Genomic DNA, 13,796 nt, shown 5'->3' with positions numbered 1-13,796 from the left:
TTAACCAAAATAACATAACCACAATAGATTGAATGTAGAAGATAAAAGAATCCAACTCTCTTCTATTAAGGTGGACAATCAAGATATTTATAGAAAAACATGAAACAATGTCAGTACAGTTTTTTGTCTGGGAAAATATAGTTAATTTTCTAAAAAATATGTTATTAAAATATATGATAGGTTTATTAATATAATTTTAAGTGAATATGTAAAAATTCTCAGTTTAGTTTTTAATGTAGCATATGGTGATAGGTGTTCCAATATAAGCAAAAACTCTGTGTGTTCAGTAGTTTGTAAGAGTGTAAAGTGATCTTGAAACAAAAGTTTGAGAGACTACTGATTTAGATGATCTCTCATGACTTTTTCAGCACACAGTAATTTTGAAATACTGAGTTATAATTAAACATCTTTTGAACAGGGAGCAGTTCTGAAGCCAGAGCTGAAGAGGGACCCAGTCAGTACAAGGGTCAAGTTGAAGATTGTCCCCCATCTCCTTCGTTCTAGACAAGCTGCAGAAACGTTCCCTGCTAACATTCAGGTAATTTATTCTTTCCAGAGAAAAATGGCCTGTTTACAACTTTTATGTCTGTTTAATTAGAGAAAGAAATGCATTAATGGATATTTAGGAGATGCATTGACGTATTAACAAGATTAATGAGAATCCATCTTTTTTTTTCTATCTCAAGTGTAACTGCAGAAATGATTTAAAAAATTTTTGTTGTCGAGTGTGTACTATATATAGTTAACATCCAACTTAAATGTATGGTGACTGGCCTTTCAAACTAATGTTTTTCTGAGTTGCTCTTCTCCAAAAATGTGTTTTTTTTTGTCTTCTTTTTCTGTCTTCTTTTTCCTTCCCTTCCCTTCCCTTCCCTTCCCTTCCCTTCCCTTCCCTTCCCTCTCCTTTTCTCCTTTTCTCTTCTTTTTTCTTTTCTTAAGCTTACCTATTTATTTTGAGAGAAAGAGAGAATCCCAAGCAGGCTGTGCATTGTCAGCACAGAACCTGACATAGGGCTTGAACCCATGAACCGTGAGATCATGACCTGAGCCGAAATCAAGATTGAACACTTAACTGACTAAGCCACTCATGTGCTCCAAAAATGTTCTTAAGTGAACAAGTTTCTACCAGTCAGTTAAGTGTAAAAGAACCCCATGTGATGACAATGGCCAAATCCTCTTGATTCTGCCTTCTTAATGTCTTTATCTCCCTATATTTAATGCTGGTGTTAATTGAGACTGTCCTTTCTTATTTGGTTATTCCAGTAATCTCCTATCTTGTTTCCCTTCCTCATGCCCACAGCCATTCTGTTTTCTCTGTTGCCACCAGGGCTTTTGCTGCATTGGAAATCCTTATACTCTCTTTTGATGTGGGATGAGTCCCTCTGCAAAAGCTCTTACCTTTTATCCAAGTGGTGACCAGCAGAGCTCAGGAATAGAGAGATTTGGGTATAATTTTGTCATTAGTTATTTGCTTTTGAGCTTAAATCAGTGTCAGAGCTTTTCCTGTTTTTCTAAAAAAAATTTTTTTTCCACCCTAATTCCACCCTAAATTTCCACCCGAATTTTTTTTCCCACTAGCAGTGACTAGTTCTCATTCAATTATCAGGTTCCTAGTAACTGCTGAAAAGTTAGCAGTTATTTATCTTCCGGTCTCCTCTCTTGCCCCCCACCCCCACCTTACCCTGTACCTTAAGCTCCAACAAAAATTGTTCCTCTTGAAATATACTGTTTTCATGGCTCTGTCTCTGCTCAGAATGTTCCCTTTACCTGGCAGAGCTCCTCTTCCCCCTTTAGCTTGGTAAACATCTACTCATGTTTCAGGATGCACTCCAGTGTGCTACCTCCCGTCTGAAAAATGTTCCCATTTCCTGCCACCCTTCTCTTTCAGTCCCAGAATGAGAACACTCTCCTTCGTGTTCACTGTATGGTGGACATAGACTTCTTAGCATCTCTCCCTCTTAAAGCCTATTTTGTATCAGTGGCTGCTTCCTCCTCTTAGATGATAAAACTTGTATCCTCCATATCTGGCACTCTAAGATTTGAGTAACTTTAAAGTATTGTTTTGTGTCTCCTTAAACATAAAATTATCACGGCGCTTCTTTCATTTCTTTTTCATGATTGGTGTTTTATAATTGGTATTCCCAAGCACTGTTTCCCAGACAGTGTCTTGATAATTTTGGTTCAGAATATTTGGTTGTAGTAACACTATGTTACATAATAAGCAGCTAGAATTTTGTGACAGAGTATTCATAGATATCCTGTAGGTGTATAATTTATTTGTAGTTATTTAGTGTTTTCAAAATAAATCTAGCCGAAACTTTGTATATTCAAAGACAAACTCCTTGTTCATCGCACACATTCTTTGTTATATTCCTGTTTTTAATGATTGCATATTACTGTTCTACATAATTGGCCCTGCCCACCCCCTCCACCTTTCAGTCATAGAATCCTTTAAGGTATCATTTAGATGAGCCTCTTCTTTCCTGATACCAGTGCCTTTAATTAGTCATATGTTACCTCATCTTGATTTTGAACGTAGCATAATTCTTTGCATATAATGTAAGCACCATGAATTTTATTTTTTCTGACAAAACATTAGTGTTGATTATTCCTTTTGCTTCTTTCATTTTACCATATTACTCTATATAGCATTATCAGATAAATTTTCTAAAGGTCTTTTCCAAAAAAGTAGCATGTGATTATATATTGTCCTATATCATTTTTAATGTATGTACATTTTGACCCCTCAACACGATCGAGTGCCTCGGGAGCGATGCTGCCCTCTTTGTATCTCGCCACACCTTGCATAGTGTCGGTTACCCATTAGAGGCTCAGTCCTGTTCTGTGTTCAGTCACGTGTCGTTGTTAAGTAAGATCAGAATACTACTAGTAGTTTTAGGAACCAGTGTAAGGAGATTTTTTTTTTAAGTGTAAGACTATCCCATAAAAAGTAGAAATTTGGGAAATTTAGATTTCTTTGAGCAGTCTGGATGCTGCACAAAACTCATGTACTATGTACTCTTTTGCCACCTAGACATGACTACACGATACATGGAGCACCTATGTCCCGACTGTCCGCTTGTAGAATGCTTTAATCTTGGTGTTTTCTGTGAAGTTTTTATATAATCTGTTCAGAATGACTGCATGTAATTGAGGAACTTAATACACCCAAAGTGGTTTTATCTGATAGTGTCCCCTGTGTGGTACAGAGTGGCAGAGAGGGGGCCCGCTGTGAGCTCTGTTGCTTTCTGGTGGTAGAGCCACAAGTTTTGCAGACTTGTAAGGTCAACCTTTGTGTTCGTACTTCATGGACTACTGACTGGAGCCACTGATTGGCTGGCTTCCTACGGTGGTCAGCTAAAATGATTATAATCATTAATTTTGAAGAACGAGGGGTGGTGCACAAGATCTGCTGTTGAAGCCTAATATTTGAAAATAGTAAATTGCTGCTATTAATTGGTATTGTCATTGTCCCTTTCTTGTAGGTGGTGTATGACGGACTTTTTGGTACAAATACAAATTCAAAATTGAGAACGTTATCCTTGCAGTTTGTGCATCACATTTGTATAACGTAAGTTTTTTCAACTATTTGACTGTAAGATTTCAAGCTGTTGGAATGATCAGATGTTTCAAGTATTTCTTTCCTATCCAGAAAGAAATCCATGTTTGCTCATCTTAAAAAAAAAAAAAAAATTGTAGGTTTCAATAGATTATTTTAATTTATTTCAGTTGTGTCTCATTATTTGAAGTAATCATCTGAAAAGATAAATAATAACGAGATTTTTATCTTGCTTTGTGTATGTGTGCTATTTTTTTTAAAGTTGTCCAGAAATCAAGATTAAGCCCCTAGGTCCAATGCTTTTGAATGGCCTGACCAAGCTAATCAATGAATATAAAGAAGTAAGTGACTTGTCTTTTACATATTGTTAACAGCTTCTATTTTAGAATGTTATCCACCTTTCTGGTCTACATGTTGGTTTAGTTAGTTACAGTTTGCTGTTGTTCCATCATTTCTAGCATTTTTACTTGAAGTGGTACAAATTTCAGAAATTACTGCCACCTTTTGCTTTTTTTTTTTTTTTTTTGGAACTAAGTGTTAAAAAAATTGATATGAATTTTGAGAGGTCTTATCTTTTTTAAAGCATTTGCACTTTATTCTGCTTTTAGGCACTATGCAAAAATGGAATGGAAAGAATTAAATTTTATTTTATGATTTGTTTTCATGTGGATGTTTATTTGGATTTGCTTAGATTCAGAAATAGTGTTAATTCTTAAGGGCTGAGCTTTTACCTATTCACAATTCTGTAACAACATGCATTCAGTAAGTTTTTGATTCCTTAAGCTCAGTGAGATGAGGCTTCCTTGAAACCAAGTGTTTTGAATCCTGTTTGTCCTGGCTGTGTCCCTCGTGCCATGCCGTCTTCATTAGTTCAGGTGAATTTGCTAAAGAAAGTAAGATTTAAGAACTCCAGTTAGCGTTATTTTCCTAAGTCTGAGCTACACACAAATGCATGTTTGCAGTGGTATAGTCACTAAGATCCTGGCATTTGGAGCTAGAATTGAGTTTGAATCCTAGTTTTGTCCTTTGATGAGTGGCTTAAAATCTTTGGAGCTCTGCTCTTGATTGGAAAAATAATACCTCTTCATTGGATTATTGTGAAGATTAAAGGAGATCACACACCATTATCGGCGCACTGAATGCACATTAACAGGTATTATTAGTGAAAAGCCATTCTTTGGTGTGCAGTTGTGTTTTGGGGGCTTGGCTCTCCTGTCTTTTATTGAATTGTATTTGTGTGGTTTTTGAGGCCTAAGGAACCTTCCAGGTTATTTTTATGGCATGGATAGTCAGATGCTTGGGATGGTCAGTAGAAATAAAAGTGCTTTTGGGTTTTTAGGGGAGAATTTGTATATTTAAAAATAGATTAGAGAGGCCAGGTGAAACCACAGGGCCCCGATCCCTGTACTTGGAGATGACACCTGCCTGTCTTCCCAACAGATGACTCCTTAAGAGTGTCCATTTAGGTGCAGAAGAGTGAGCCCTATGCTAATTGTATAAACTTCAGTTCACAGAGGGGTTACTTTGTTTTGAGGCATCAGACTATTGGCTTTCATAAAACGATGTAAAATTCTGTCTGTCTGAGGAGGGAACCTCACTCTCTTGATGACTGTGATCCCTTTAATTTTTTATAATGGAAGATATGAGAGGAAGCTGTTTGTTATCATGCCGACTTGTAGGTAATTGTTCTTCGCTTAGCTTATCACAGTTTTGGGTTAGAGATGGAGGACCCTAGTGTGTGACCAGTGGTGAGTTTTCTGCTAAGTTCAGCTGTTTTCCCAGTGTGTTGAAGGTGAATTTTGGTGTTTGCAGGTTACATAGTGTTGCAAATACCCTGAACTTAGCACAACTAAGAGAACCCTTTCATTTATGACATCTGCATTTCCTTTTGGAGTGAGTTGGGGATGCAAAGTTTCATTTTTGTTTTTCCTTTTCCTTTTAGTAGTGTGATGATTCTGGGTTTGGATTTTTTTGTTGGTTTGTTTTGTTCAGATGTTAATATCTTGTAGTTAGGCAGAGTGAGACCAGGTTTAACAAGGAGTAAAATAATGCATGTAATTGCAGCAAAAATGTTTTGCTGTTTACTGTATTTTTTGTTTTGTCTGTTTTTTGTTCTTTTTTTTTCTTCTTAATTTCAAGGACCCTAAGCTACTGTCAATGGCATATTCAGCTGTTGGAAAACTCTCCAGGTGAGTAAACTCTTCTTCAGTGAGAGATATCCTGTTGGTAAACTAAGAGAAATTATGTGGCATTTAATAATAGAGGGAGAATAATTTTTTTTCTGATTTTGAAAGGAAATGTATTTAAGCCATAGGTTGTTTAGAAATGTTTTCCTTGTAGTAGGAAAATGATGTGAGATGTTTCAATTTACATTTGAAGGTTTGTTTCCATATTAAATGGTAGTCTTGAAATGATATTTTGAACTGGATTGTGTCATGATGGGTTACTTTTTCTTGCACCCTGGAGACATTTGATTGATCTTAAGTGTTCTTGTGGCTTCTTTATTACCAGTCTTTATAATCCCAGTCATCAAGGTTTATCTCTTTGACTCTCTTTTCTGATAGTGCTATATTATGATTCTGGGTGGCCCTGTTTCCAAAGGTGGATTTTTTTTTTTCCTGCTTAGTATGATTTCCTTTTTCTACTTCCTCCTGGTTTCCTCTTCCTTCACTATATTTCAAAGTACGGAGATAGAGGTACAGCACCCTCAGTAGCACCATATGATGCTTCCGTCCATGGTACAGGTTGTGTACTGGCCCGTGTAGATTGGGTCTTGCTCTTCTGTACTGTGCAGGGAAAGGATCTTTGGGGCTCAGAAAAAAGCCACCCTAGATCCCCCGATACCGCACTTGTCCGATAGCCTTTAGTTTAAATAGCAGTTTAGTCTTAATTGTGTTTTTTTTCCTATTAAAATCAGAAGTGGTAACTGAATGCATGGAATATTGTAAAGGGAATATCTGGACAGTATGTATTTAAATCATGGTTACTTGGATTAGACAGCTGAAGAATTAAATATTCGCTTTAAAAAGTATTTGGCTCTTTGGGGGAGGTAATCTAATGATGCTGACATTGTGTTCAGAGATGAAAATGCAATTCAAGAAAATTTTCGTTTAGTTGCATTTTCTTTCAACCTTGTGGAAATGTATGATCATAACAATGGTCTTATATTCTCTTACAGTCGAATGCCCCATTTATTCACTAAGGATATAGCTCTTGTGCAGCAGCTTTTTGAAGCCCTGTGTAAGGTAGGGAAACACCTGGCAAGTTTATGCTTTACATTTGGATGCTGACCTGGACACCTGACAGGAGGGAAATGCTATTTTTATCATACTTGTAGGAAGAGCCTGAGACTCGGCTTGCTATTCAAGAAGCGTTATCTATGATGGTTGGAGCTTATAGTACTTTGGAGGGAGCACAGCGAACTCTCATGGAGGCACTTGTGGCTTCATACTTAATAAAGGTAGGTCCAGCTATGTGAACTGGAGAGGTTGGCAATATAGACATTTTACATTTTTAAGAACAAAATTTGAATTGCTTTTCTCCTTAACTATCTTGACAAGTAAGAAGAATATTTGCTTTCATTTGGGCTGTGCTTTATGATTGATTTTTTTTATTAAAAAATTTTTTTTTAATGTTTATTTTATTTTTGAGAGAGAGAGAGAGAGAGAGAGAAACAGAGTGTGAGTGGGGTAGGGGTAGAGAGAGGAGACATAGGATGGGGAGCAGGCTCCAGGCTTTGAGCTGTCAGCACAGAGCCTGACATGGGGCTTAAACTCATGAACTGTGAGATCACAACCTGAGCCGAAGTCGGCGCTTGATTGACTGAGCTACCCAGGCGCCCCTATGGTTGATTTTTGATACTTTGTGATGGGAATATGATTTTAGGGAAGAGGGAGTGGTGATATTCACAGAGGCTTTATGTTTAAAGCCTTTCATGTTGGGAAACTGTTCTTAATGTTGTGTTTTCCCAAGTTGGAAGTCTTTTGTCTACCTGGTAGTTGAACCCTACAGTCCACTGGCTAAGCAGGAGAGAAAGACAAATTTTATACATTATAATGAGTGTGTAGGAAGTAAGCCAGTACCATCACACATACTCTTCTTCCTTCTAGACTTTATTTGGCTGATATGGTTGTTTGTAGAGAATTTTGAGTTATCTATATGTACTCAATATGTACATGCAATATGTATATGCAATATATATTATACAATAAAAAATAATATGTATTTGCTGTGGTCAGTTCTTTGTCCTCCATTTGTAGGAGTAGAAAGGGAGATTAGAAGAGGGAATGATGTCAAAAAGTCTTAATGTGATTAATATGTTGTGTCCTACTGAAATGTGGCTGGCATATTTAATATATTCATATCGAGGGAATTACTGAAGGTTCAGAAAGGTATCTGGTTTCTATTGAAATATGACAGGATTATTATATACACTTAAGAAAATTACTGTATGTAGAGTTCCATTGTCAGATGCTCTTGTACATGGTTCATAGTCATATATTGTGGACAAAGAAGTGCAGGGTTTTTGGAAACTCATTAGAATACTTAAGACTTTCCCTAGGTAAGCTTACAAGGTTGCATGATGCTTGTATAATGCATGTGGGTGCTGGTTGTACCTACACGGATAAAATCATGTAACAGTATTACTACAGCAAAGCTAATTTATATTCTTAGACTACGCTGAAAGCAACCAGACTGTAGGCTAAATCATACGAACTAGTCCTTAATATCATTGCTGTTTATTGTAGCTCAAGGAATGATAAAGAGCAAGATAGACCTGAATGTAGGACAGTATCTGTTTCTTACTATCGCTCTCCTCTCACGATGTTAGGTTTGTGACTAAGAGAAGGACCTGGGGCGGGGGAAGTGCATGAGAATAAGGCTTTTCAGAATAAAGATTCTTCAACTGCTTCTCCGGTTGAACTTTGCATTCATAGATACTTAATCTATTTAAGTTCATTGAACATGTTTACGTAGTTGAAACTGCTTTGGAGTCTGTTTTAACTAGAGCTAATCTGAAAAATTTGGACATATTTTGCTCCAAATTTGTAGAGATTCCAAGTAACCTCTGTTTGTGTTCGCTGCAGAATGTCTTAATTTCATTCATGTGACTAACAGTTTGAGAATTGGGGAAGCAGGGGTGATGGCCAGAAACTGTAGTGACCTTGGTCCCAAAGTTGGGCTGAGGATGTGCACGTACAGAGAGATTCTCTGGCTATGTATGGTCTTGGTGGGTCTTCCTGCTTTACTTGGAGGGTCCTTTTAGATCATAAAAGTACTTTTTAAGTGATGTCACTTTCCAAAGCTTCTAAACAACTTGATTAAAGATTTTCAACACATGATTTGTCTTTATTTATTTAGACATACTTCCTAAAATAGCAGTTTTAATTTTGATTGTTTACAATTAAGATGACTTATCTTGACTGGAATGAATTGTTGCTAATTGAGTTCTTCTTCTTTTTTTAAAATCCGTATGTGTTTGTGTGTACATGAATTCATGTGTCAAATAGCCTGAAGTTCAAGTTCGACAGGTGGCTGTGAAATTTGCTAGCACGGTGTTTCCCTCAGATCATATACCGTCCAGATATTTGCTCTTACTAGCTGCAGGAGATCCGTAAGTTTCAAAAGGTGTTAATTTGAATTTGGGTTCATTTAAAATTATTTGAAAATTACTAAAATTTATATTGTTTTTAATGTTGGTCTATGGAATTTAGAAGCAATTTATTAAAGAGTTAAAAATATGGGCCTTGATATGATAGAGACCTGTAGTTATACCCTATCTTGTTTATTTCTGGGCAAGCCACATAACTGTTCAAATCTCAAGATATTTCCAAAGAGAAGTAATTTCTTGCAGTGTATTTTATGACTTTTTTCTTAGATAGCCAAGAACGTATTTAAGACATTTTCTCAGAACCCCAGCTGTCAAATAAAATTGCTGTTCTTAATCATCAAACGATCATTTTGCCATTATTGAAATTAATTTTTTATTTTTATTTGTCTTTCTGAAAGACGAGAAGAAGTTCATGGAGAGGCACAGCGAGTATTAAGATGTCTTCCTGGTAGAAACAGAAAAGAAAATGCTTCTAAGCAGATGCCTTCTTTCCCAGAAATGGTGTATTATATTCAAGAAAAGGTATGGCATTTAACTTCAGAAAATTAGTGTGGGTCATATAATGGATGATAAAAATAAACGCATTTTTAGGTGACATATTTGAAATGTCATTGCTAAATGTTGAATAGTAGTAAGGTTTTTAACAATGTTAATATTTACAGTAGAGGAAGAGAATACAAAATGAATAAAATGTAATTCTCAAAATTGATTTGTTTTGCCCCATTCTGAATTACTTATAATTCCTTATATGCTCTTTAACATTCTGGCTAGGTTTAAAAATTTTCCCCTTGGTATGACATTCTTAAACATAGGTCTTCTTTTTTATTTTTTGAGAGAATTATTTAGGAACCATAAGTTTAAGAATACTTCAGGAAATAGGTCAGATTTTTTCCACTCTGATCATAGGAGGGCATCACATCTGCTTTTGCAAACCTCCCACGTGTGCGCAGTTCTCTCTGCTGGTGGATCAGACAGAATGTTGGCTATCATGACCCCCCAGTCCTGATCCTGTCCCTCTTTTTACATCAGTGTTTCTTTGAGTATGCTGGTAGTCCTAGCTTTCTGCTCAGACAGATATCTTAAGGGAGTTGGAGGTCAGGACTAGGTAGCCATAATTCTCTATAGCACAGTCACATTTGTGGTCAGAAGATGCTTTTGTGCACATATTTTCCTCTTGCTCCATTAGTAATGAAAATAACGGGCCTGCAGTGGCCCGAGGTGACTGTTAATAGATGCCTGGAGCAGTTTATTCTTTTTAAACAAGCAGTAAACACGCCAGGAGAAAAGGAGAGAAAAGCCAGGAAAAAAAGCACCACACCTGTCATTTAGGGTTTGAGGGACATGTGCAGTCAGCATGATTGATGGAAAAATGCTGTGACTAGAAAAAAACTGTAGCAAACAATAATGTAGTTAGAAATACAATTATGTTTGAATTGAGGAGGGGCACATGTGCTCCATTTTTTAGTAATAGTGTTTGTTTTTGGCTTATTTTTATCAGGCTTCCCATCGAATGAAAACTCCAGCCAAGTACATGACTGGGACCACTGTCCTTCCGTTTAACCCAGCGGCCTTTGGAGAGGTGGGACTGGGATAGGTTTCCATTTCTCTCTCTCTACACATTCTGAAAGATCATGTCACACCCAAAGAGATGTCCGAACTTTTTTGTGTTCTACATAAACCCATATTGTGATGTCATTATTTTTCACCAGGTTGTTTATTAGAAAAAAAGCGTTTGGTAATTGGTATTATTTTATTATTTATTTATTTATTTAAGTTTTTAAAAAGTTTATTTATTTTGAGAGAGAGAGTGAGAACGGGGGAGGGGCAGAGAGAGGGGGAGAGAAAGAATCCCAGGCAGGCTCCATGCTATCAGTACATAGAGCCCGATGTGGGGCTTGATCTCATAAACCGTGAGATCATGACCTGAACCAAAATCAAAAGAGTTACGATGCTTAACTGACTGAGCCACCCAGGTGCCCCTTGGTAATTGGTATTATTTAATTCATGGTGGAGTCTTTAAGTATATTTAGCTCAGTGAGATTCTCTTTGTGGAGGAACTGGGTGCTCTGCATTGATTATTGTTGTTATTTTCAGCAAATTATTACAGCAAATTAGATTTGAATTTAAAGCCAACAATATGCCGAGGTTGTTTGGGTTATCTATTTAGGTCATTGACTTGCACTAATTAAACAACAGGAGGTAATCTTGTTCAGAGTGAGTAAGAATACCCACGGTGGAATTGTCACCTGTCCTATTTTAGCTCTCAAGGGAAGAACTTCCAGAGGACTCCTTGTTAGCCAGTTTGTATCACAAGTTTTTATGGTGTTGTCTCTACTCTTTGGTAGATGGTACGAACCCATATTCTCAAATTCTTACGTTGGTAGAGGTTAAATACAACTGGAGTTCTACAGGAATAGGTGATTTGCCCCAGGTTTCTTCTCACTCTCTCTCTCTCTCTCTCTCTCTCTCTCTCTCTCCCCCTTTCTCTCTCTCTCTCCACCCCCCACCTCTTTTAAAAAATAACGATTTTGTTGTAATTGTTTAGACTTTAAAAAAGTTGAGTTTGCATTTTAACTCCATTAAACTCCACTAAAAACACTCTTTGGATTTATAAAAGCTTGTTATGTAAACTTTGCTGCATTACTGTAATTTCAGTTAACTTAGTGAGTCATGTTTTCCAGCTTTTGTGAGGATTGTCGAATAGCTTTATGAGGGAGGGTGGGGAAATGAAGCTAGGAAAGTGTCCTTTTGCAGCACACCCTCCCACACTGACTTCTTGAGGAGCTTGACTGCTTTTCCTCCTTGTGCTTTCAGATCGTCCTGTACTTGCGCACGTGCCTAGCGCACAGTGCGGGAGTGGTGCCCACCTCCCAGAGTTTGGCCGATATGCAAGATCACGCCCCGGCCATTGGACGCTACATACGGACTCTGATGTCAGGTAGCCAGGCGACATCCTCATCATCTTCTTCCAAGAGTGGAGAGACCAACCCTGTTCAGATCTACATTGGCCTGCTTCAGCAGCTGCTGGCAGGTGTTGGAGGTAGGTGGTTGTGCGGCTGAGGACAGATGGTAAAGCACTTAGGCAAAAATCTAATCTTAACTCTCTTCATTCCTGTACCTGAACATTAGTCTTTGTTTCTTTTCTAAACTTACTTGATTCATCCTGGATGCACTGTTACTCCTTCAGAAAGAAATGCTAACAATAGATAATGTTTTTTACTTTGGAAGTGGGTGTGAAGAATGGTATATCTTTTTATAGGTATTTAGTCTGTAAACTTGCTGTATTGAATCACATACTGGATTTAAGTTGATTTTTGTTTTGTAGAACTGGGAGATGCCTTCCAAAGCAGGGGCCTTATACTTAAAAGGAATTTAGTGAACCCTGTGTGTTTACCACTTTTCTTGAAGCTAAAACGGAATTCTGTCTCATTTAGGTTTGCCAGTCATGTACTGTCTACTGGAAGCTGTCTCTGTGTATCCAGAAAAACTGGCTGCCAAATTTGTAGACAAAACAGAATGGATAAAGGTACATCCTATGCATGTACATTTCTCTTTGATTCTGTATATTTTTCACTGTAGTCTTAGGATTTCGTCTTCCTGCTAGTGTTGCTATGACCGTTCCTACCTTTGGGCCATTTTGAAAACTCTCCTACCAAACACTTCCTGGGAAGCATGTTAGGTTAGTGTATCTCAATGATCCATCTAGATGGGAGTGAGAGATGAATTGAGAATCATATAGATAAAACAAAATTATGTTTTTCTGTTTTAAAAGTTAAAAAAAATAGATTTGTAGTTTAAATAAAAAATATGTGGGGCACCTGGGTGGGTCAGTTGATTAAGCGTCTGACTCTTGATTTCAGCTTAGGTCATGATCTCAAGGTTCATGGGTTCAAGCCCTGCGTCAGGCTTCACGCTGACAGCACAGAGACTTCTTGGGATTCTCTCTCTTCCTCTCTCCCCCCACCCTCCCCTCTCTCTTTCGTTCTCACTCTCGCTCTCAAAATAAACTTAAAAAAACAAAACAAAACTGGTTGCCTTATGATAGTGGAATAATAGATCATTTAAAAAAATATGTAAACTGTCTCCTTTCTATAACTGTCTCCTACTTACCCAAATCTCCCTACTTCCTGCCCCTTCCCCTCTCACCTGACATACATAGGTCATCACTTATTTATATATGGTGTGCTTTCTCGAGTATACTTACACACATACACACAGATAAAAGTAAGCATTTTTAAGTTATTTCCTTCTTTTACACAAAAGGTGCATAGCTTTCACACTGTTTTATTGTTATTGTTGTTTCACGTTTTTTTTAAATTTCACACCATGTTGTATCTTACTTCTTTCGCTTAAAGTTAAAATGTGTAGGTACTCCTGTAGAACTACAGAGAGGATATCGTCTTTAATGGCTTCATTTTTTCCATTATATAAATGTGCCATAATTTATTCTAGAGCCCCACTGATGGTCAGTTAGGGTGCTTCCAGTTTGCTGCAGTGAACAGTCTATCATTTTGAATATAAGGCAGTATAATTTTTAGATGGATTCCCTACAAGTGGAATTGAGGACATAGGCTTAGCATTTTTGAAGGATACAAGCATCCTGCATATGAGCAGTACCAGTTTACA

General features: G+C 37.2%; 1 protein-coding gene across 4 annotated transcripts in view; it reads left to right on the top strand.

Moving 5' to 3' along the window:
• The window catches only part of ECPAS (Ecm29 proteasome adaptor and scaffold), a 107,278-nt gene that overhangs the window by 46,563 nt on the left and 46,919 nt on the right, over positions 1-13,796 (top strand). For all 4 annotated transcript variants that reach the window (XM_045469471.1, XM_045469469.1, XM_045469468.1 and 1 more), the window contains 11 exons: positions 419-538; positions 3,486-3,571; positions 3,822-3,900; positions 5,699-5,748; positions 6,738-6,804; positions 6,897-7,019; positions 9,070-9,173; positions 9,569-9,692; positions 10,669-10,749; positions 11,985-12,210; positions 12,605-12,696. In XM_045469471.1, coding sequence (XP_045325427.1) covers positions 419-538; positions 3,486-3,571; positions 3,822-3,900; positions 5,699-5,748; positions 6,738-6,804; positions 6,897-7,019; positions 9,070-9,173; positions 9,569-9,692; positions 10,669-10,749; positions 11,985-12,210; positions 12,605-12,696 — 1,152 coding nt within the window. The remainder of the gene's footprint in view (positions 1-418; positions 539-3,485; positions 3,572-3,821; positions 3,901-5,698; positions 5,749-6,737; positions 6,805-6,896; positions 7,020-9,069; positions 9,174-9,568; positions 9,693-10,668; positions 10,750-11,984; positions 12,211-12,604; positions 12,697-13,796) is intronic.

This window comes from Leopardus geoffroyi, chromosome D4 (assembly GCF_018350155.1).
Source record: "Leopardus geoffroyi isolate Oge1 chromosome D4, O.geoffroyi_Oge1_pat1.0, whole genome shotgun sequence".
Classification (NCBI taxonomy): domain Eukaryota; kingdom Metazoa; phylum Chordata; class Mammalia; order Carnivora; family Felidae; genus Leopardus; species Leopardus geoffroyi.
Note: the sequence above shows the minus strand (reverse complement) of the source record. Positions and strands in the feature narration are given on the sequence as shown.